This window comes from Trachinotus anak, unplaced genomic scaffold (assembly GCF_046630095.1).
Source record: "Trachinotus anak isolate AG129_WGS33_773 ecotype Australia unplaced genomic scaffold, CSIRO_AGI_Tana_v1 ptg000019l, whole genome shotgun sequence".
Classification (NCBI taxonomy): domain Eukaryota; kingdom Metazoa; phylum Chordata; class Actinopteri; order Carangiformes; family Carangidae; genus Trachinotus; species Trachinotus anak.
The window spans coordinates 9,234,978-9,256,962 of record NW_027273870.1 but is presented as its reverse complement, the minus strand read 5'-3'; the positions used below and the strand labels follow the sequence as shown (position 1 = coordinate 9,256,962).

Sequence of the window (21,985 nt, the reverse complement as noted above, 5' to 3'; positions counted from 1 at the left end):
CCTCCATTTGGTCCAAATCTAAAACATATAAATACAAGGCTTTCTGTTTTGCTCACAGATGTACAGTGCAACCCTACTGACACAAACACAGTTACCCATGCTGAGCCAGTTAAAGGGCCTCCACAGAAGTTATTCCCTGGCTGCTGCAAATGTTGTCACATCTAAATGAGAGCTGCAGTTTTGCAGTCCCTCAGTAACACTGTCATTCATCATTCATCATCACACGCAGTACCTTGAATATGATACACTTACACTATCAATGTAGGAGTCTTTGCTTCTTAGAGGCGATGCCATGTATAGTGAACCAAATTGCAGTCTCTGCTTCTGTCTATGTTTTGTCTTGCCATGGGTTTACACAGTTCCTCTCATATTTTTAAGGTAAAGTGTATTATTCTAAATTATGATATATCCAGTTTAGAAAATGATATTTTTTTGCCTGTCAAAAGAGACAATAGGCACACAACACAGATAATCACCATGAATAAAGATAATACAGAAATACAATATATAAAATTGATTTTACAATCAACACATTTCTACATCTTAAAACAATGGACAGAGGACAAGTCCAAATTAAAAGTTTCAGTTTTGTAAAAACAGTGAATACTATTGATCTGCTCGCTCTTGTGCCAGTACCACATCAATACTTAATAACTGAACAAATGATAGCTGCCATCTAGAGAGTAGGATGTTTTTTTGGAATAAGGAGATGTTTATATTTGTGTGTCTGTGTGTTTTTATTTATCATATACACACATACTAATAGCCCCAATTTTGTCAAAGGCAATATTAGATTTTTTGAAAGCCAGTCACGTAAAAAGTGTACATACATATATATATATACTGCATATTATAATCTGCCTATATTTTTACTCTGAAGTGCAGTTCGTAGCTGAGCTGCAGAGAGACCAGGACCTGATCCCCCGAGGTCCAGGGGCAGATTACCTCGCTTTCTCCTGTCTGGCTAAAGTCTGCTCTGTCACCATCTGCTTGTGCTTGTCTCTCTCTCTCACACACACACACACACAAACACACACACTGTTGCTCATGTCTCCAGTGGCCCGACTGAGCCTTGGCTCAATTTTGCCTCGCTCTGTCTCTGGCACGTGCTGCAGCATCTTGACAGTGAAATATGAATCCATTATTTAAAAGCTTTTTCAGAGCTATCAGCTCTCAGTGTCACCTATGTTATCTGTTCATTTTGGAGGAAACAACAAGTAATGACTTGTTCCACAATTAAATAACTGAGCAGTGAGTGGTTACTTGATGTTGTAGGTAAAACATTTGCTGAAGGTGATGTTAATGATAACAATGGTGGGAAGAAATCTTTCTTTGCACAGTATACACAGGTTACATAATGTTCAACATTTACATTGTAACATACTTACATGATCTCATATACACTAACTAGGGTCAGAACCATGATCGATCGTTGTTTTTTTTAATTACAGTTTGACCTATGCACCAGTGGGTTGTCATTCAGCATTAGCGTGGTAGAAACCATGTTCATGCCCTTTTCTGTTCATTATGCTGCACAAAAATGATATAACACACATTGTTGCCAGTCAGCGTGCAGGAGCAGGTGTGCTGGGTGTGTGGGGGAATGCACTTTTAATATTATCTCAGGATGTTAATTGTAAATAAATAAATAAAATCCATGTAATAAAATCAGATTTTTTTCTTAAGAAAAGAAGGTATTTTGTTAAGTGTTGAATAGATAAAAACTTATCTAGAGCTATCAGTAGCACTACTCAATGAAATCTTTCCAAAATTCAGAATATCAATATAAAGCTCTAAAACTAAAAAGCATCTGAAATTGTGAAACTCAGCTGCATGAATACAACGTTGGTCTCTATCCAATTTTTTTTTAAGTTTATTTCACTGCAGCTCTCTGCAGTACTTTCTGTTATAACTTGAGCAGAGAGCAGTTGAACACACAGTATTAGACAGCATCATAACTGTATTTGGAGCAAAAATCTACTGTAACTTTTACAATATTTTACACAACAATTGAAACAGTGCAGACTCTGCAAGATTTTTCCTCCATTCCTCACCTAATTCACTGAGGACTGCTGTGTCAGTACAGTATTATCTGTATCAGCAGCGCTGACAGCAGCCATTGTTACTTACACAGTGGTATACTGTGTTAGTTAAAAACAAATAATAAGAAGAATTATAATAATAATTAAAAGGTATTTGAATGGTGGTCATGTGGTGATGTGGTTGTCATCAGAGAGATGTGTACAGTAGTTGTTTGTTAAACAGAATATTTAACAAACAGTTACTGGATAACTGTGGAAAAATTATGCATCAGCGTGAGATGAAAGGAGATCACTAGAACACGAGCCACTGCCTGTCATCAACCCCAGTCGCAGTATGAATGCAGGCCAGTCGAACACCCTCAGGCTTGACGACACAAGGACATTTTGTGTGCGCAGGTGGTCCTGCAGATGGTCGGCTCGTCCCTGGCGACCAGCTTGTGAAGATCAATAACGTGGCTGTTGATGACCTGACCCCGGAGCAAGCTGCTGAAATAATCAGGTCTACACCGACAGCTGCATTCACAAACACACATGCATGATCATTGGTACACGCACCACAGAATACTGTTTTTACATTAAGTTATGCACATCACGTCTAAATTGGCCACCTTCCCTTTCTTTTATTTCAGGGAGTGTCAAGATACATTGACAATGACGGTCCTCAGAACAATGCTGGTGAGTCTACTGTGTAACTAAAGCACACACACAGAAAAACACCACACAGAAACACATTTACACACAAAGTTGCACTGATGGAAACTAAATAGGATAATGGCTGGTCCTACTTTAGATGAACTCACTGTAATGTGTTTCTTATTTCCTATTTACATTAGGTCGTAGAAAAACACATCAGCATCTACACATGAGTACATACACAGTGTCTATATACACACGAGAATCTAAAAGGCTGTTGTCAATAAACTCATCAATCAACAAGTCAATGAGACTTGGGGTCAAGCGTCATTGGTTACAACGATCCTGTCACCAAGGTCTCACCACTACATCACTGTTAACACTGACAACGTGACACCCTTGTAAACTCCCCCCACACACACTTAGATAATCAGCTCTTCCTTTGGACACAGTCTGATGAAGTGTGTGTGTGTGTGTGTGTGTGTGTTTATTGTGTATTTGCGTGTGTAGGTTGTTAACCTCAATCTGTATCTGCAAAGTTGACCTGTGCGTTAGCAGTAGATCGGTAATTAAATGGCTGTTCCTCAGTGATTCTCATCAGTAGCTCTGCTGATGGAGGCACCTTTACCATGTGATTTATAGTCAACAGCTTCTCCAAGAAATCATTATAGAGCTGCAAGGAATTATTAGCATTTCTCAGAAAATATTCATCTCTGTCATGAGTGTTGATGGCAACAAAACATCAAAGGAGTTCCGAACCAAGGCGTGCCAAGTGAAGATATTCATTATAATCAGATGGTGATATAAGAGCAGGAGGACTGTTTGACAGTTTCTAGTGCCATCAATACATCGACTGCAACTGGTTGTGCAGTAATGAAAGAATCAGTGTGCTTATGTTTGTTACTAAGTACCTGTACTTGTATATCCTAAATATAAATCCCCTAATAGAACTGCAAAATTCCCAAAATATACTTGTGTTGTATTGAAAATGTATTATAATCATTGTATTGTATTGTAATCATTTTGCATTTTTAAAAATGTATTTATATACAATGATCATTTGTCTCATTTTATTTCCCATTTTCTATTCATGCTATATTTGATGCTATCCAGTGACCTTTTTCATTGGTCCTTGACAGTGTCTATTGTTTTATAGTATTTGAAGTTTAAACTATTAAAAACTGAAAAGTAAACTGAAGTTAGCATGCTAACTAGCTAGACCAGGTCTGTCTCCTTACTTTCCCATGACAACTCACTGTAGCCTCCTGTCTGCCCTGAAGACGTAGTGCTGCCCAGAGGGTGTATTATAACCTCTTGTATTATAAAGACAAGAAACCACATTCAGCAGCAGAGAAAACTTACAAATAGCCCCTTTAATTTGAATGATCAAACCTTATTTTCAATTAACTCAATTGACATTATGTATTCAATGTCAACATTGTCCTCGTGTTTGTTTTCCCTTAGTAATATAAGACAAGGAACAACTATATGAAACAACAAACAACTCTACAAAACAACAACCCCAGTCTATTGCCTGGAGTAGTGTAATTCTAACACGACTGAATTCATCCTCTCAACTCATTAAAATAATAAAGTGTGTATGGTTAAATTGCTGCATGGTTGCTTTAATTAAATACAAAGCAAAAGCAACAGACTGTATCTTTTCCTTCTCCTCATATGTCCCACAACCTCGCACAACCATATTCAAAGCTGATTAATTATTTTTAAAAAATACTATGACGACCCAGTGTATTGATTTGTGTGTCTCCTAGGGCCCAAAGTCATCATTCATCACACCCGAGAAGAGGGCCAAGCTCAGGTCCAACCCTGTGAAAGTTCACTTTGCAGAGGAGGTGGAAGTCAATGGACACTCTCAGGTGAGTTCACTGTCATTCTATTATCATCTTTTTAACACAGTGTTTCCTTTAGATAGTTGGTACTCATCAAATGCATTAACAATAAACCATGTAATATACTATATGTTGTTGGGCACAAGTATCAAAACAGTTTGTATACATTTTATGCAAATGTTAGTGGCACATTAAGGCTGCTGAGTCGCAACAAACAGCAATATTTCTGAGCACTGTGCTCCATTAGGTCATCCATCAATGCATGTGTCATCAGGACACCATTTACACAAGATGTGTATCTGTATCATGACATCTGATCAAGGCCCATTGCATTTACAACTGTTATTGCTAAGTGTTTTTGTTATGTTATTTCTACGTGCAGTGTGATCAGATCTCAATATGCAAATTATGTAGCTGATGGACCTGTGAACAAATTTGGGGCAGCAGTGCTTTATGGGCTATTCTGTTCTAAGGAAAAAATTGTCTGTGCAAGAACAAGCTTTTCGCTGTGATGGGGAACGATGTTTTGTTATTGCTCAGTATTATTCCATACTATGTGCAGTTTTCTTCTATAAGCCTTCATGGGCAGAGTTCCTATCCTGCCAGCGGATGTGAAATTAGCTGGATGAAGAAAACCACAGAGGCTGGAGTGCCCATTACTAATCACAAGGAAAACACAGATCAATATCTGGCTCATCCTCCAGTCCTAATGTCTGTGATTACAGGACAATAAGCATCCGATTAGGAAGAGAGAGGCAGAGGGAGATGGGAGGGAGATGGGAGGGAGATGGGGGGGGGATAAGAGAAATGGAGGGAGGATGAAGAGGGAGGGGGTTGTCTGAAATTTGAAAGTTCTCCATTTGAACTTCAAAACATACAGACATCAATGTTGAATTAAATCACAGTGTCAATACAGAAGAATACTGTCTAAAATCATAAGAGAACAGGGATGAGGCAGGGAAAGATGAGTCACCACGGTGAACAAGCCTGGCAGACAGAAACAGGCCACAGGATATGATGCGAAAAAATGCTCTGTGAGAAGAGCTAAAAATCAGACAAGGCTCACATTTCATCATCTTTCTTACTGCAAGTATGTTTCAATGTGCAGCACATGCATTTAATATTTTAATATAATGAAATACCCAAACCCTAATACCTAAACTCTAAGACAAACATTACATAAGGTGACTAGAAATGGCAAAAATGAAACATCCATTTCAATGTCATATCTCTCTGCGTGTCTGTGATTTATAATGCTCTTGAACCAGCAGGTTTTACGATGCTTACATTTTCATCTGATGCCTTCCCTCACCCCTGACCCTGACCATGACCCTGATCCTGGCCCTTGTCTGGTTTGCAGGGTAACTCGCTGCTCTTCCTGCCTAACGTTCTGAAGGTTTATCTGGAGAATGGGCAGACTAAGGCCTTCAAATTTGAACCTAGCACCACAGTCAAGGTACTACACAATGATAGTCTACCACATTGTCATCCATTCCTACCATAAAATGTGCTTAGACTGGAAAGTTAAAGGTTCTGTAAACAATCATCACTGCCACTAGATGTTGCACTAGACCAGGGGTCGGCAACCGGCTTTTAATTTAAATTTATTTTATTTTAGTTCGTTAGTTTTTTTAATGTGATTCTAAATTTGAAGATAATGGTGATCTTGTAACATTAAAATAAAACGTGTTTAATTTTTTCACAACCGTCGATGTGTGACAACCGCCGACACACGATTTATTGAGCTTTTCGACCCCCAGTAGGCCAACCATGGATAAATCCAAAAAAAGAAGTTTTTGAAGAAAATAGAACGTTTAATGCTATGTGGGCAGATTCATTTGCTTTCACTGCTGACGAGGAGAACTCAAATAGACATTGAGTATTTTATTTGAAAGTAACCTTCGACCAAGCGTCTTTTTTTCGGAGTTCAAAATGTTTTTGTTGCATGCAGAAATAAAATTTCGTTTTCTCTGTAGCAGTTCATTGATTTCATAAATGCAACACACTATAGTTTTTTTTATACATTTTTTATACATAGCATAAAGGTAAAAAACGATATATATATACATATATATATTATATATGTATATATATAATATATATACAATATATAGGGTTTTGTGGCTCCCAGTGTTTTCTTTTCTGTGGGAAACGGGTCCAAATGGCTCTTTGAGTGTTCAATGTGTGACCCACCCTGCTTTTCCATCACATTCTCAGTCAGCAAAGTGTTAAGAAGACCAATGAAAGCTGTGACTAAATGCACAAAAGAAGCTGAACTGAATAAAGTTACCCAACAAAAAACAATCCAGCCACAACCATTAGCTCACGCTAGCATTGCTGTGATATGCTCAACAGAAATGCTGACAGTTAGCCAGCTAGCAATAGCAACATTTACTGAACACACAGCTAACATTATCATGCTACTCTAGCTGGTCACTAATGAAAACAGACATGTAAAATTATGTAGCATCAAGTTGCTTGCACATGGAGAAGAAAGCCACTTCTGAGGCAAGCTGGAGCTTTTAACAGCTTCCAGGGCTCTCCATCTCAGTAAAGCCAGCCGAATATTGGCTTCACGGTCGAACTGGGAAAGAAATTCAGCCATGGATTTATCCGCTCGGACCAGCAGCACATATGACATTGATGGAGCTGGTAAAGACACAGATATAGCCAGTAAAAACTTCAAAATTTTTATGGATGTTTTCACGGGCCACTGCCAACTTGGATTTGAGCCGGTGGTCCCGGTGGCAAGTCTGTGGTCTGGTCTTATCTCTTCTTTGTCTGAACCTTTTAAGCTGACAAATTTGGTTTCTTCAGTGGAAGAAATTCTGGCAGGTGGCTTTCACCTGAACACTGTGTACTGCATAAATGTCAGACAGGATACCAAAACAAAGATCAGAGAAGCTCAGATCACAACACACACAGAGAGGGTATGACTTCGTTCTCTGCTCAGGACGCCATTACTCCACTACATCTTTACATCAACAATTTGCTGCTGTATTATTGTTTAAAATCATGTTTACAGAAGCTTTTAACAACTGTAATAGTTTTGGGAGGTTCAGAAATGATACAATTCTCTGTGATTCTTACCTAAGTCAGAAACTATAGACAATTTTCATGCACACATCCTTGTTGGTCCAAATATTCTGAGTATATGAGTCATGTCAAGGAACCTGAAGTCAACTTTATGTAGTGTCAGGCCTTCAGAAAACTCTTAACTGATTTGCTAACCATTCAAACTTTCCTTTTAAACCTCGGCCCAGCAAATATGTTTCCTGATGTTATAAAATATTGTCTCTCAAGATGTGGTTTTCTGTGTGCATCAGGACATTGTGATGACACTGAAGGAAAAGCTTTCTCTGAGCCGTATCGAACACTTTTCCCTGGTGCTGGAGCAGCAGCACAGCATCAGCAAACTACTGCTGCTGCACGATGAGGAGAGGATACAGCAGGTACATACACACACACACACACACAAACACACACATACACGCTCATCCTAATAAAAATTATTTTACATTTTACATGTCTCCTGAAATGTATATCTTTGTATATTGTACTATGGCTCTACTACAAGTGGGTGTAATCATGCGGGTGTGTGCGTCTCCAGGTGGTCCAGAAGAAAGAGGCCCATGACTACAGATGTCTGTTCCGTGTTTGTTTTATGCCCAAAAGCCTCGAGACTCTGCTGCAGGAGGATCCCACAGCCTTCGAATACCTCTACCTGCAGGTAGATCGATGACCTCACAGACAAACAGCAGGCTGCAGCATTTAACCCTTCATAAAACCAATCTTTTCGTGTTAATTTTTGTTACAGTTGATAGATTTCCACTTTACCCTTAACATTATTTATGTTTTCTTTGATGTTTGTTATTTTACACATTTTATGTTAGTAATAGAAACAATGAAATTAGCTGCTTTGCTGATGACCTCACAGGCAACAACAAAAGAGAGTCTTCAAACAAGTTAGACTCTGAATCTGAATCAAATTAGGAAGCAACGTTTTGGAACACCTCCAAAAACTCCAGTTACTGCATTGCTGCAGTTGACATATTTCAGCATGATGTAAATCAACTGACAGGTTAGCTTGATTTAAATACAGAAAATAATGAGTTTGTCACTACACAAGCAAAACCTGTACTGTACAGACTATGTTGCATGAATGAATATACCACTCTGTTCTTTTTGTCTCACTATTATGAAGGAAAGTCAAAATATCCATCCTACTGTATGTTCTTTTTACTTTCTAAAAGTTATGGATATTTCTATGGAAGATTATTTCTCAAATTATATTTTTATTAATTTTTATGTCATTTATCTGTTTATCTTAGGGGGTGAATGATGTGCTGCAGGAGCGCTTTGCAATAGAGATGAGGTGTAACACCGCCTTGCGGCTTGCTGCCCTGCACATTCAGGAAAGGTTGGCAAGCTGTGGACACTCACCAAAGACCAACCTGAAGATCATCACGTGAGACATCAGCAAACATTTCTGATATTTACATCTAAACATCACTAAATAACATAGGATTTTACTCCTAGTCAAGATCCCAGGGCAAAGTGTGGATCCATGCTGGCCCTACTGTGTTGCAGAGACATTAATAAGGCCAAAGCTCAGAAAGTCTGTTATAGTGTAATCAATTCAATCAGTGCTTCATCTTAAGTTGTATTTTTTTTTTATTTTGCATCTGTCATTTTTTTCAATATATTCCACATTTAGTGGAATTAGTTTACAAAACAATTAAGAAGACAGACATGTAACTTGGGACAGCGTGTGAAGAAGGGAAGAAAGAAAAGAGAAACAACAACAGCAACAAGGACAAAATAAAAAGACATTTAATACATTTTAAACATTTTAAAGAAATATTCTCGTTGGGTGCATTTCAGATGAGTTTTGCAGGATGGGTTTAGTTAAATGTTATTAATTCTTTCTATTCACAGATATCTATGTATACAGTATAGACTCATATACTTTCTTTCCTTTACCCTTTTTGCTTGCCTGCTTTCCTTTCCCTTTTTTTATTTCATTTACTCCAGACCTAACAATGTTTCATTACATAACCTCACTGCAGATATGAAACACTGTTCAAAGATAAAATAGAAGCAATAAGCAACTACTATACAAATTTGACACAATTTCTCTCTGTCTTAAGTAAATACTTCCTTTTCCTGTTAAACACTGCATGCCATCTACACACAAACAGAGATACAGTTCCAACGTTTATCTTACAATATAAATTATATTTCTAGGTGAAATGTATTGAACATGTGGGCAACTGGAGTCAATTTTTCAGATGAGCATCTGTTATGCATTTTAAATTCATTTTACTGTCTTAAAGAGAATGTGTTTTGGTGTGGACTTTGCTGTTCCATTCATACACACATGCACACATCCTAAAATCAGATTCAGCACAGTTGTGCACACAAACAGACCTTCTCAGTCTGTGTTTTTGTGTTTGCTCCAGGAAGACGTGGGGCATTGAGAACTTTGTCTCATCAACATTGTTGAGGAACATGCGAGAGAAAGATCTGAGGAAGGCTATCGGCTACCACATGAAGAAGAGCCAACTGCAGCACGACCCCAAGCAGAAGGGCCTGTCAGTGGATCAGACAAGGATAAACTACCTGGAGGAGCTGGCTGATCTCAGGTCGTTTGGAGGCAAGTCCTTCAGTGCCACCATGATGGTAGGTTTTTGGGCTTTTAATTGTTTATGTATATTGATTGTGCTGTTGAGATTTGGTTGATTGCTCTATAATTTGTCCTCCTTCTGTCTCTCTGTTAAACAATCCCTCCCCCACCCTTCAGCTCCAGGACAGAGAGTCTATGGTGACCCTGCTAGTGGGGGCACGGTACGGTGTGAGCCAGGTGGTCAACCACAAGCTCAGCATCCTGTCCACCCTTACAGAGTTCACCAGCATCACACGCATCGAGCTGCTGCCTGAATCAGAGAAGGTCAGCCTGGTCAAAATATACCTGCAGGACATTAAGGTAAGAGGAGAAAGGCACATACACCTGACAAAATACTATAAACGTCATCAAAAAGCACTTTTTTTTTAAGTAACTCAATCAGCATTACAAATACTGCCACAAAGGTGGGTCATATATCTGTTCACCGCTTTGTTGGTGCATTTACATGTATTGTAAGTTTTTGAGACATTGCCTTTTTTAAATATAAAATATTATGTCATATGTCATTTTGTAATTTTTTAGATTCAACAACAGTTTGGACACTGCAGATTTAGCCTCTTTCGAGGTCTGGATGCTAACAAATCAAAAACTGCTACCTGCCAGATGTCTTTGGCCCTTTCTAGACCTGGCATTAACATGTGTCTTCAGTGATCAGATCACATGTGGTCAGCTCTGACTGCATCAGTTCGCACCTACCATTAAAATGCGTCTCCAGGTGCCTTTCGAGTGACCACTTGTGATTGAATCTCACTTCCCCACTCTACACGCAAATAAACACGTATGTGTTGTTGTTTTCTTGTCAGTGTGTGAGTGTGTATGTGTGAGAGAATGAGAAAGAAGCGGCTGAGCTTATCAATGCACTGCACACAGGTCTACAATGAAATAAGATTTTAGTCATTAGAAACAGTAAAATATTTTGGGTTCATTATGAAACTGTGTTGGGACTAATTAGACTGTGGTAGAGGACGTCAGTAGAGGAGGTGGTCCTTCAATGGGGCCCAGGATGCATTTGTGTTCACACTGAAAACAGAATGTGGCCACATGTGGCCCAAACCACCTTCGAATGTGGTCTGAGTGATCAGATCTTAGAGATGTCCACCTGTGCTCAGATCACCTGAGGCAGATGTTACGTAATACCAGGTGTGAACGGGACCAAACTGCCAAATGTCTTTGATAATTAAGAATTCTGAATTAACATTCATCTTAAAATGACCAATAATGTTTTTCAATGGTGATTAATTACTTCAATTTTTTTTTCCTGACCAGTTTACATTGTTTTGTGTCCCTCCACTTGTAAATGACATGTGTACAATAAAAAGATTTTGCTTTTTCATCAATAATATGACCCTTTAGGATGCAACAGGATTAATCCATTTTAAGTGTGTTTCTACTACTAAAATAATCTTTCTATATACTATTGTTCCTTGTCTCATTACATCTCATTATCTTGTCTCCTCTGTCTTACACAAAGCCCATCACATTACTGTTGGAGTCAGTGGCAGCCAAAGACATGTCCTGCCTGATAGCAGGGTACTGTCGAGTTTTTGTCGACCCCAACCTCAACATCTTTCCCTGGATAGATGAGTCCAAGAAGCACAGAGTGTCTGCCGAGGAAGGTACAGAGATAATACACATATACAGTCTGTACGTCTACAAGGGCAGTCTCAAATCCTTGTGTTTTCATGCATGTTGACAGGTTATGTGTCCCGGTGTGGCAGCGACTCAAATGACTCCTCAGACCTGGACATGGAACCACTGGTCAGCCTGGTGTCTCTCAAGGAGAAGCCCTGCCCACGTGTCAGATCTTCTTCAGATCCAGATGGAAGAAAAAGGAAAGACAGAAGGAGAAACAAAGATGGCAAAGAAAAGGGAGATAAATCTTGGGACGATAAAAAACAAAAGGAAGAGAAGGATGCTGACACTGAAAAGGAAAAGAATAGAGAGCCTGTGAATGAAGACACTGAGCACAGGGAGGAGACAGAGAGAGCATCAGTTGATGGACAAGTAAAGGTAGAGGTAACAAAGCATCAAGAAAAAGCAGGAGAAGAAGGGAAGATTGGAGGTGGAGTAGAGGCACAGGCAGCAGAGGAGCAGCCATCTGTATCAGAAGCATCAGATTCTTGTCACACTGATTCCCGTGTCCTCACCAGCCCCTCAAGCGACTCCCTCGATGCTTTGGAGGAAGATGACTTACTATCGTGTTCCTCTTCCTCTTGTCACCCCAATGCTCCCTCACAAAGTCATCCCCACAACCACTCTCACCCTCAGCTTAATCCTTATTCTCATAGACAGGTTCAGCCTCACCTCCTCGCCCCTCCACCAGCTCATTCCCACCCCCTCAAACACTTCACAACTCACGACAGGGGGGAAGGGGGCTGCAGGAGATCAGGTGACGGAGCCGATCCTCAACTCATTGCACCTGTCTCCACCTCTGAGAGCCTTCACCATGCCCAAAAATGTTCAATTAGCCCCCGTTCTGATGACAGCTCTCTGTGCTTTGCTGAGCTCTCCCGCTTCGTCGACTTCCTGCCGAGCCCTCCAGAGGCCAGTGAGGATGAAGAAGATGAAGAAGAGGAGTTAAGGAGGAGGAGGCAATTGTTCAAAGAAATGGACCAGTCAGTGAGAAGAGCAGGTGAAGGAGGAAGTGTGAGTGGTGGGGGTGGGTTTCAAGAATATCCACTATCCCCATCCTCCCTCTCCCCCCACACAGAGTTTGTGTTTAACTTTGACCAGAGCGACGCTCGCTGCTACTACAAACTCTGCTCCAACATCACCCCTGACAGCGCTCGCAGCCTCCCCCATCCCCTGCAGCATAATGAAGGAGAAGACTGTAAGGAAGTGAAGGAAGATGAGAGTAAGGCTGAAGAGCTGGGGCCAATCCCCATCCTCCACCCACCACCTGGCTTTGGAGACAGCAGCTCCGACGAGGAGTTCTTTGACGCTAGAGATCGCTTCACGTCACCTGAAGACCCAACCTCAGGGGCCGTGCCAAGAGGTGATTCAGTTTTCATTGTTCTTTAAGCTTCTTAATCAAATGTTCACAAGCATTTACTGTCATTGTCAAGCCCTGTAGTGACAAAAACACAAGCTGTAAAATGTGATTTTGCTGCCATCTAGTGGTTGAAGTGTTTACCTCACAAAAGTGATACAGTATTTCATTAGAGGGAAATGTAGCACGTCTGCCAGGAATGAAGTAGACTGCACTTCTGACCACACCTAACAGTGATGTTGGATGTCAGCCTACAAAGCCTGTAGAGCTCATTGCAGTCTTACTCTCCTGCCATAAGAGATATAGCATTTCATGCATTACACTTGACAGTCCAGAGACATTTATTAGCCCAGTAGAAGAAACAATTAAGTTCCATACTCAAGTGCTGTATGAGTACAATTTTTAGATGTATTTTAACCACACTACAGTTTGATAGTAGTTCCCAGTTACTTTACTTTCCAAATTAAAGATTTTAACCCAGTTGCTCCCAAACTTTTTGGCATTAAAACTGGTGCCCCTTGTGTGAGTTGTTAGCAGTTTCACTAAAGAAAGATCTCCCCTACTTCCCAGATGGATTCATTTGAATGATTGTTTGTGGTCAAAGAGGTAAAACAAACAAAGGTTAGATTTAACGTGTATGTAACTGTATGTAACAGAGTATTTTTGCATTGTTATATTAATTATTTTTCCTGTGTAAAGGATACTCCCTCCACCCTTGTTAGTCCTAAAAACAGCCTGCAGGCTCTATAGAGCTATAATGGCTAAATCCAAAAGTGCATCCTCCAGACTTGTAAACAGAGCACTCGCTGAGATTCGTTATACATACAGTGATGTGTTCACCATAATAATCGAAACCGTCTGACAGGCTGCCAGACTGTGAGGTTTAAAATGCGCCAGGAGTCCTGACTTACAAACCCTTATGTGTTTCCATGGAGATGAACTGAATTTCTGACCCTGTTTCTTATTTCAATGTATTTTTTGAATGGTTATCAACAGTATTGATGTTGGCAATTTATGCATGAGATGTGCAGGTCTGCTGCATCAGTAGCCTTTCGCATCTAGTCAGAATGTGCAGTGGCATTTTCCTTTACAAAAGCTGCCAAACACAACATTACATCATCATTAAACCCTCAACTGAGGATTCTCACACCAGTGATGGACAAAAACCAACCTTCACTCATGAGATTATGGCAATTATTCAGCATATTCATATTCTGTATGTGCAGTATGAAACCTGACAAGAGGGATGAATACTAATGAAAAAAGCAAATGTCCTCAAAAGTAAATATGCTACATATTATTATTTATTTGTTTATTCTTTACATCTTCACATCTGCACTATTTTGGATAGTGGGTAATATTCCTGGTGTCTAGTGATGTCTGCACCCTAGGTGACCACTCTGGAAGTCTGCAGAAAGTCCACTTGAGTCCACCTGTAGGCTTGAATGACTGTGGATTTGAACAGCCCTCAGCATTTGCAGACTTTCTGAGAGGTGGCCTGAGAGGTGAAACCTGGGGCAAAAATATCCCTCTTTAAAGCTAAAGAGTGTAATAAGTGAAGGATTTTTATAAACTTTTCTCTTATCTGGATCTTGGCAGCTAGACAATAAGAGAACACTGCATCTACAGATTTTATTGTGTTAATCAAACTGAACCAATGAAAACTACAGTCTTGGTAACAATACTGTTGTACAATAAAAAAAACTAATAAAATCACAAGAAATTGTTTAATTACAATAAACATGCCAACTTTGATATAAACCTTCAAACAAAAGTAATGCTTAAAGTAAAGTTTAATTGATCGTTAATTTGGATTATCTGTGTCTTTCTTCTGTAAACACACATAGAACACAGGTGCAACAAACATTAAAACATAAAAAGCAACTTTTGATGTAGACTTCGTTTTTAACATCTTCTTACTATCCTGCAGATATTTGCACAGAGATGAAGCTGGACTTCCTCAGCACCATCAGCCTCAGTGACATCAGAGTCTCTGTGACAGATGGAAACAAAGCTGGAAAAGCAGATCAAGACAAAAATGGAGAAGACGAGGAAGGAGGAGGCAGAGAAACGTTGTTCCAGCTCAGAAAAAGATCTCGGAAACGTCGTTCCTTCATGGAAACTGATTATACCTCCATGGTGTCATATCCAGAACCAGATCCAGAAACAAAGGACCTGGGATCCAACAGGCTTCATAAAAAGCTTTTGGCAGAAGCCAATGACGCTGAGATGCTGAGTTCAGATCCTGAACCTTCAGAGCAAACCCAGAATCCCAGCCCTACTGTCTCCTCCCTGACTCACTCTGAAGGGGAACCAGCTCAGCTTGAGTCAAAACCCATCTTGTCAAAAGGCCGTTCTCATGGACCAGGCTCTGCTTCTGGTTTTGGATCTCATGAACAGACTAGAGACCCACAGCCCTCTTCCAGGACCAGGAAGCAAGAAATGGAAATGGAGCCTGATGCAATGGAATTCAAATCGGTCACAGATCTGGTCAAGGCTGCATCTCCTACCATCACCGTTGTCCGCTGCCGGGTGGATCCAGACGGGAAGGAGAGTGCTGACCGGAGGGGCGATGGAAAAGAGGAAGGGGAGGGACAGGAGGAGATGGGTGAGGGGAAAGAGGAGGAAGAGAAGGAGGAGACAGCAGGTGTGTCAGGGAATGGGCCATTCACCAGTCATATGTTTTTTCCAGAGATGGCTGAGGAGGAAGGTAAGGGAGATGACATGGGAGGAGAGAGGATAGAGGGAGTGAGAGGGAACAGTTCACAGAGACCGCTCATAGGTGCTGATAATCAGTCAGAAGCCAACACACTGCCACCATGTTTGACAGATCTGAATAAAAAGGGTAGTAATGGCTTTTTGGGATCTCATCTAATTGCCCCAGAGCTTAACTCATATGAAGAGGAACATATGCTTGCAGGTGTGCGTGACAGGTCAAACCCATTGTCATACTCACCACCACCCCCTCCACCCTCATCCCCTCTACCTCCAGTACCAGTTTTTCACAAATCCCAAAGTGACTGTTTGGTGAGGGAAGAAGAGGGAAGCAAAAACATGGAAACCTCGAACAAAATGTCTTTATCTACTTCTGAGGAGATATCACTTAGCAAACAAAAAGCACAATCACATTTAGAAGTCACAACCAGTGTTAATGAAGATGAAGCCATTGGTGTTGTTAGTTCTACCGTGACTGCTAGCGATGACGCTACTGACAGCACCAATTCTGACAATGTTTTCGATGATGAAGAGGTGATTAATTCCTTAAATCCTAGTTTAAATGACAAAGATTTGGCTACAAAGCATAGCATCAGATCTAATTCAGCCACAGCAGGTGAGTCACAAATGAACATTAAGTCTCTAACCAGCACTGAAGCTCATACAAGAATTCATTCAGTTAATTCTGAGTATACTCGTGCTATAAACTCTATCACGGCAAAGCTTGGAGCTGCAACTAGCATCATATCTCCAACATTTAATTCAGGTGCTAGATTGAAAAGTGAAGTGACACATGAAAATGCTTCATGCTCGAACCAAAACATACATAAAGCCAGAAGTGATTCCACCATGCCAAGTGTTGAAGCTAAAGAAGCTAACGAAAGTTTAGCTAGTGCAAGTTTAGTGAAGACTAACACAGCCATGATCCACGATCTCTTCAAAGAGCCTCCTTCTCCAACTCGCTTCCTCTTCCAGTCCTGTTCCCCCAGCATCATGGGCCGATTATCTGCCTCAACACTTAGGGGAAAGATTCAACAATTGCCCCTTTATTTATCGCGCTCCCAGGACAACCTCCACCAAGCTGGGACGGAGAATGTAGCCCAGAGTCCTACTGAGGACAACAGTAGCAACAATGTTGAGATTACCATCAAAGTCACAGATGTTCATGATGTCACAAAAACAATAGATTTTGAAACAGGCACAGCTGCAGAAACAGTGGATTCAGACGATTCGGACACAACAGTCACAGGATCAGAGGTGGATGGGGAGTTTTTTGTGGAAATAGCCTCAGCAAAGAGTTTTAATTCAGGTTTAGAGGTGAAGGAAGAAAACTCTCCATTTTCTGTCCAGACTGAGCCCAAACCACAACACCAAAATCAGCTTCTGTACTCTGGACATGTAGAGAACACACCAGGACCAATAACAGAGCCTCCAGCATCCATTGTGAACAGCTTCCAAAGAGATGCTTCAGGTCTGAATATAGACACTCCTGGCCCTATCAAAGATGCTCCAGAACCAAACATGGTCATGACCCGAGCTGAAGACAGTCCAGGTTATAAAATGAGCAATCAGTCACCTACCATTCCGCCTCCAATAGTGGTGACCACGCAGAATCTAAATAGGCCAGGACTACCTTTTCATAATCAGTCACAGACAGTAAGACGGACCAGTAGTGACAGACCTTTGATGGGTCTTTGTAGACCTTCAGAGCAGAAGTCAGATTCACCAAAACCACTTTCCTCAGGTTGCAGAGTGTTTACAATCTGCGAGGATCCATCTCAAACAAAGACTCCAGTCGAGGTTGGGACTACCCTGCCCTTGAAGCCTGAGTTTGGCTGTAGCTCTGTGCTAGCCTCTGGATGCGAGTCAGTTGTGGAAGGGGTGCAGGTACCACTGGACGCTTGTGGTTGCCCATCGGTCTATACCAACTGCTTCAGCGGCGGGGACAGCTTTGATGAGGAGCTGACTGTCTATGAGTTCTCCTGCCGCACACAGAGCAGTGGTGTGACTCAGACTTCAGGAGAAGTTCTTCCTCTCGTGACCTCTCCACCTGTCCCCTCCTTTCTCTCCACTTCCTCCACTCACTCTCCCTCCTTTCCACGCTCCATCCTCTTCTCCTCCTCTACCTCTGAGCTAAGCCCTCTCCTCTCACCGCTATCTGACGCCTCTGACTGTTTCCTGTCTCAAACACACAAGGACACCATCAGTCGGTTAGGTCAGCAGCGCTACCCAGAACCCCCAGCAGGTTTCCAAGTACTCCGCGTGGACGTTGACCAACTCCTTTCAATTCTAGAGGGTAGCGGTAGTGATCGATCTGTGGTAGGTCATGGAGGTCGCCACCCAAGAGACACCTGCCCGGCTCATTTTACAGAGAACAAGCGGGTGCTTCAGATAGAGGCCCGGCGGCTGATGTCAGGTTGTCAGAAGGTGGTGGGGACTGGACAGAGCCCAGAGGAAATGCTTCACTCACTGGCAGACAGTTTCCGGACCCTGGTGGAGTTGGCCGGCATATGCCTCTGGTTCTCTGGTTGCGACAGGTGTGACCGGAGGAACGCAGAGGCAGTTGCAGGTCTGGCAGATGTGGCTCGCTCATTCAGGGACTTCTGTCTGGCAGCGGAGCGAGCCAGCAGCAAGCGCAGCTGCCAGGACCTGAGCATCAAGCTGCTCGCCAAACAGTGCACGGCGCTCACCGCCTCCGTCTTCTGCCTCACCCAGCTGTTTCGCACCCTCACTGCACTATGAGCGGACTACAGCCTCTGAAGACTTTGAGATGACCTTCAAGCAACCTGTGGTGTGTAACCTCAGACACATGGGGTCACTAATGAGCCCACAGTGAGCCATGGGGGAAAGAGTGACGTGGGACAGTCAGTGTGTTTATGATGGGCAGTTAAGTGGGAGGTGAGGTTACCTGGGAGTTCTATCACAGTTCAAATGATCACAAAAACTCTCAACATCATTGAGCCAGTTTGCACTTTTGTGCAGTGAACAGGGCAGAGATCATTGAGGGGCATGTGGTGACTGACTATATGCTGTGCACGTACTGTAGCCCACAAACCAGTTAGGCAACAACCAGACTGTAGAGTGGTGTAAGCTGCAAAAGCAGAGCCTGCTTGCATTCCAGTATTGAGGAACTGATGTACTTGAATGTATTCTATGTTGTCTATTATGTTTATTAATTTATTATTTTATCTAATTGATGAGTTACTACAATGTATCTGAGCAAGCAAGGAATGTAAAGATAAGGACGGAAGAAATATGGACATGTTTACAAGCATACCTTATGATGGAGGAATAGTGAGACAAGTGGTTCTTTTACACATACACATACACACAGACACACACACACACACACACACACATACACACACACACACACAAGCACACATACTTGCATACAGAAAGTGAATCAATCTTTGATTCATCCAGTCATACACAGGCCTTTTGCTTGACTGACTGATCATGTTAACTTTTTGAGTACTCTGATCCTCTGATAAGAAACACTGCAGTTTACTGAAGCTTCTCTACTGTATCTTTATATTCTCCAGGCTGTCAGCGAGGACTTCTTTGAATGTTACTGTTTACAAAACCAAAAAACTCGAGTGAGAAATAATTGAATCAAAATCACACAAATCGATCCTGAGGTTTGCCATTTTATAAATCTAGTAGCAGAATGCTGATGTATGCGCATTGTATGACTTTATAAAACAATAATTTGAATGAGGTACAATCCTTTTCACATTCAATTTGTTGTCATTTTGCACATTTGGTAAGTTTTATCTCAATGTAATGCATTTGCTAGCTTTTCGCTCCTTGGTTTGTCAGCACTTGCTTTCTCCACCTCAAGGTGAAACACTGAGCCCTCCAGTGCATGGTGATGTGGATGTCAGCCATACATCTACTTATTTTTTCTATATAATACTAACATTTGTCCAATGAGAACAAGAATCTCCATTCTAAATGAGACCGGTGAAGATGCTGCCCAACAGATATTTATGGTATATAGTTTTTGAAGAACCTTAAGTTTCAAGCATTGTATATGCACTGGATACTTATGTCTGAGCTTTTGGGACAGTCAGGACTTTACACTGACTTAGACTACACTGTCCCTTACACTAAGTGCATTATTAGTACAGATTTCCCAGTATGGCCACAAACAGTAGTAAACCAGTGACTGAATATGGGCAGATATACAGTGGCCCTTAAAGCCCAACGCACTGCACCTTAAGAAAACACATGCAAATAGACAAAACACAGACAAAGAAAATATCTTCATCAATTTGACAACACGTGTGTTGCAAATTCTAACAACACAACATAAGTGAGCATCCATGTATTTGGTTGTGTTGTGAGTATTTGCAGCGTTGTCAAATTGATGAAGATGTTTTCTGAATTTGTGTTTTGTCTATTCCCATGTGTTTTCTTAAGTTGCAGTGTGTTCAGCTCTCAGGGCCTCCGTCAGAGATCTTGAACTCAACTCTTTGAGAATAAGACACATTGATCACAAAACCATGTACAACACTGATTTACCTGAAGCTTATTGTTGTGGATAAGCTGTCGTATTAGAGCATTTTCACTTGGAATGTTTCTTAAAATAAAAAGGACTGACGTACACTGGACCTGCATGTTCACTGGAGAAATTCAAGTTATTAGAAATGATTTCCCCACTACAGTACTGGGAACACAATATATTGCAAACAGTGTTTCTATTTATATTTATGATGCCAATAAACACACTTTTATTTGTTAACTTGTAATGTTTTGTTCCTTTTGGTTGTAACAGAATATAATTTTTGCAGTAGAGAAAAACTGAATAACTTTTACCACTTTCTCCATGTGAAAATTGCCCCAAAAAAATGATGGAAAACTTTTTTTTTTTTATCATCATCTGTGCTCACGAAGCATGCTATAATAAGCCATAAAATGCATTGTTGTTTCATCAGGGATTTTATCTGTGAATGACTGAATGATGACATCTGCTCTTGCTTTGTAATGCTCAACTTTCACCATTAAAAACAATGTCAAGATTTTCTCTTTAGGATTTTTTTTTATTGCTCATCCACTTGTTCCTTTCTTGCTCATTCAGCCAAAGAACCACGGGGACATTTCATTTACAGTCACTTTGTTTCTCAGTACAGACAGAAAGTCTTTACACTCCAGTCCATACAGGAAAAATTAAGCCAGTATTTTAAATACCAAAAATAGACTAACACACCCAAGATGAGAGAGACTACTTATACAGATAACTTTTTATTTACAGAAACTCAGATGTGACATAAAAAAAGACATAAAGTTAAGACACTGTTTAAGTATTGTGGTCGGACTCCTTATTATCCTTTTATAAACTTGCACATTCGTTTACAATGTTAATATGTATTATCCTTATATGGATTAAGTACATGTCATGAAATGCTAAACCTGGGCCAGTACAGCAAAGTTTCTCACAAAGGGCAAACCCCACTGCAGGTGGTGTATGTAGGTCATGTTGAAACATTCAAACATCCATTACATTTCTCCAGTTTCAGGGAGACTGCAGTCATTACATAATTCTCTACACCTTTGGCCCTGTGAAGAATGGGAAGAAAGTAGTTTAGGTTTTTTTCTCAAGGGTGCATTAATTGATTCTACCACTAGAGGGCAGATACATAAAAACAAACCTTGATGGAGCTTGATAAGCATCATTATTTGTTCATTCAAACAAAACAACCTGCTCCATTTGCATGCTGTAGCTCAACTTTTAAGAGGAAATCGGCAGGAGTCCTTAAAGGTCTGATTTTTTTTTTTTTTATAGAGAATTTGAACTTCTATAATTTCATGAAACTGGGGAAAATTCTTCTGATGGTGAAGTTCCTGTGATATGATTGAAACTTCCACAACAGCTTCTAACCTTCAGGTAAGGCTGTAGGATGAGACTGTTCACCACTTAGCCACTGTGCCAGCAAAGAGAAGACTGATTTCCATCATAACATGCACCTGTTTTTTATTTACAGGCAATGTACCTAATGTGAGCAATAATAATCTCATACATACATTTCATTTCACTGCACAAATATCACACCAACACATATTATAA

The 21,985-nt window shown here is 40.8% G+C and overlaps 1 protein-coding gene across 3 annotated transcripts in view; it reads left to right on the top strand.

Moving 5' to 3' along the window:
• Positions 1-20,939, top strand: part of LOC139635866 (uncharacterized) — a 40,437-nt gene extending 19,498 nt beyond the window's left edge. For all 3 annotated transcript variants that reach the window (XM_071503398.1, XM_071503399.1, XM_071503397.1), the window contains 12 exons: positions 2,439-2,541; positions 2,672-2,717; positions 4,448-4,552; positions 5,886-5,981; positions 7,852-7,977; positions 8,136-8,255; positions 8,857-8,993; positions 9,988-10,207; positions 10,329-10,511; positions 11,683-11,827; positions 11,908-13,206; positions 15,131-20,939. In XM_071503398.1, the coding sequence (XP_071359499.1) occupies positions 2,439-2,541; positions 2,672-2,717; positions 4,448-4,552; positions 5,886-5,981; positions 7,852-7,977; positions 8,136-8,255; positions 8,857-8,993; positions 9,988-10,207; positions 10,329-10,511; positions 11,683-11,827; positions 11,908-13,206; positions 15,131-18,657 (6,107 nt within the window). In that variant the 3' untranslated portion in view covers positions 18,658-20,939. The remainder of the gene's footprint in view (positions 1-2,438; positions 2,542-2,671; positions 2,718-4,447; positions 4,553-5,885; positions 5,982-7,851; positions 7,978-8,135; positions 8,256-8,856; positions 8,994-9,987; positions 10,208-10,328; positions 10,512-11,682; positions 11,828-11,907; positions 13,207-15,130) is intronic.
• Positions 20,940-21,985: the final 1,046 nt, after the last annotated feature.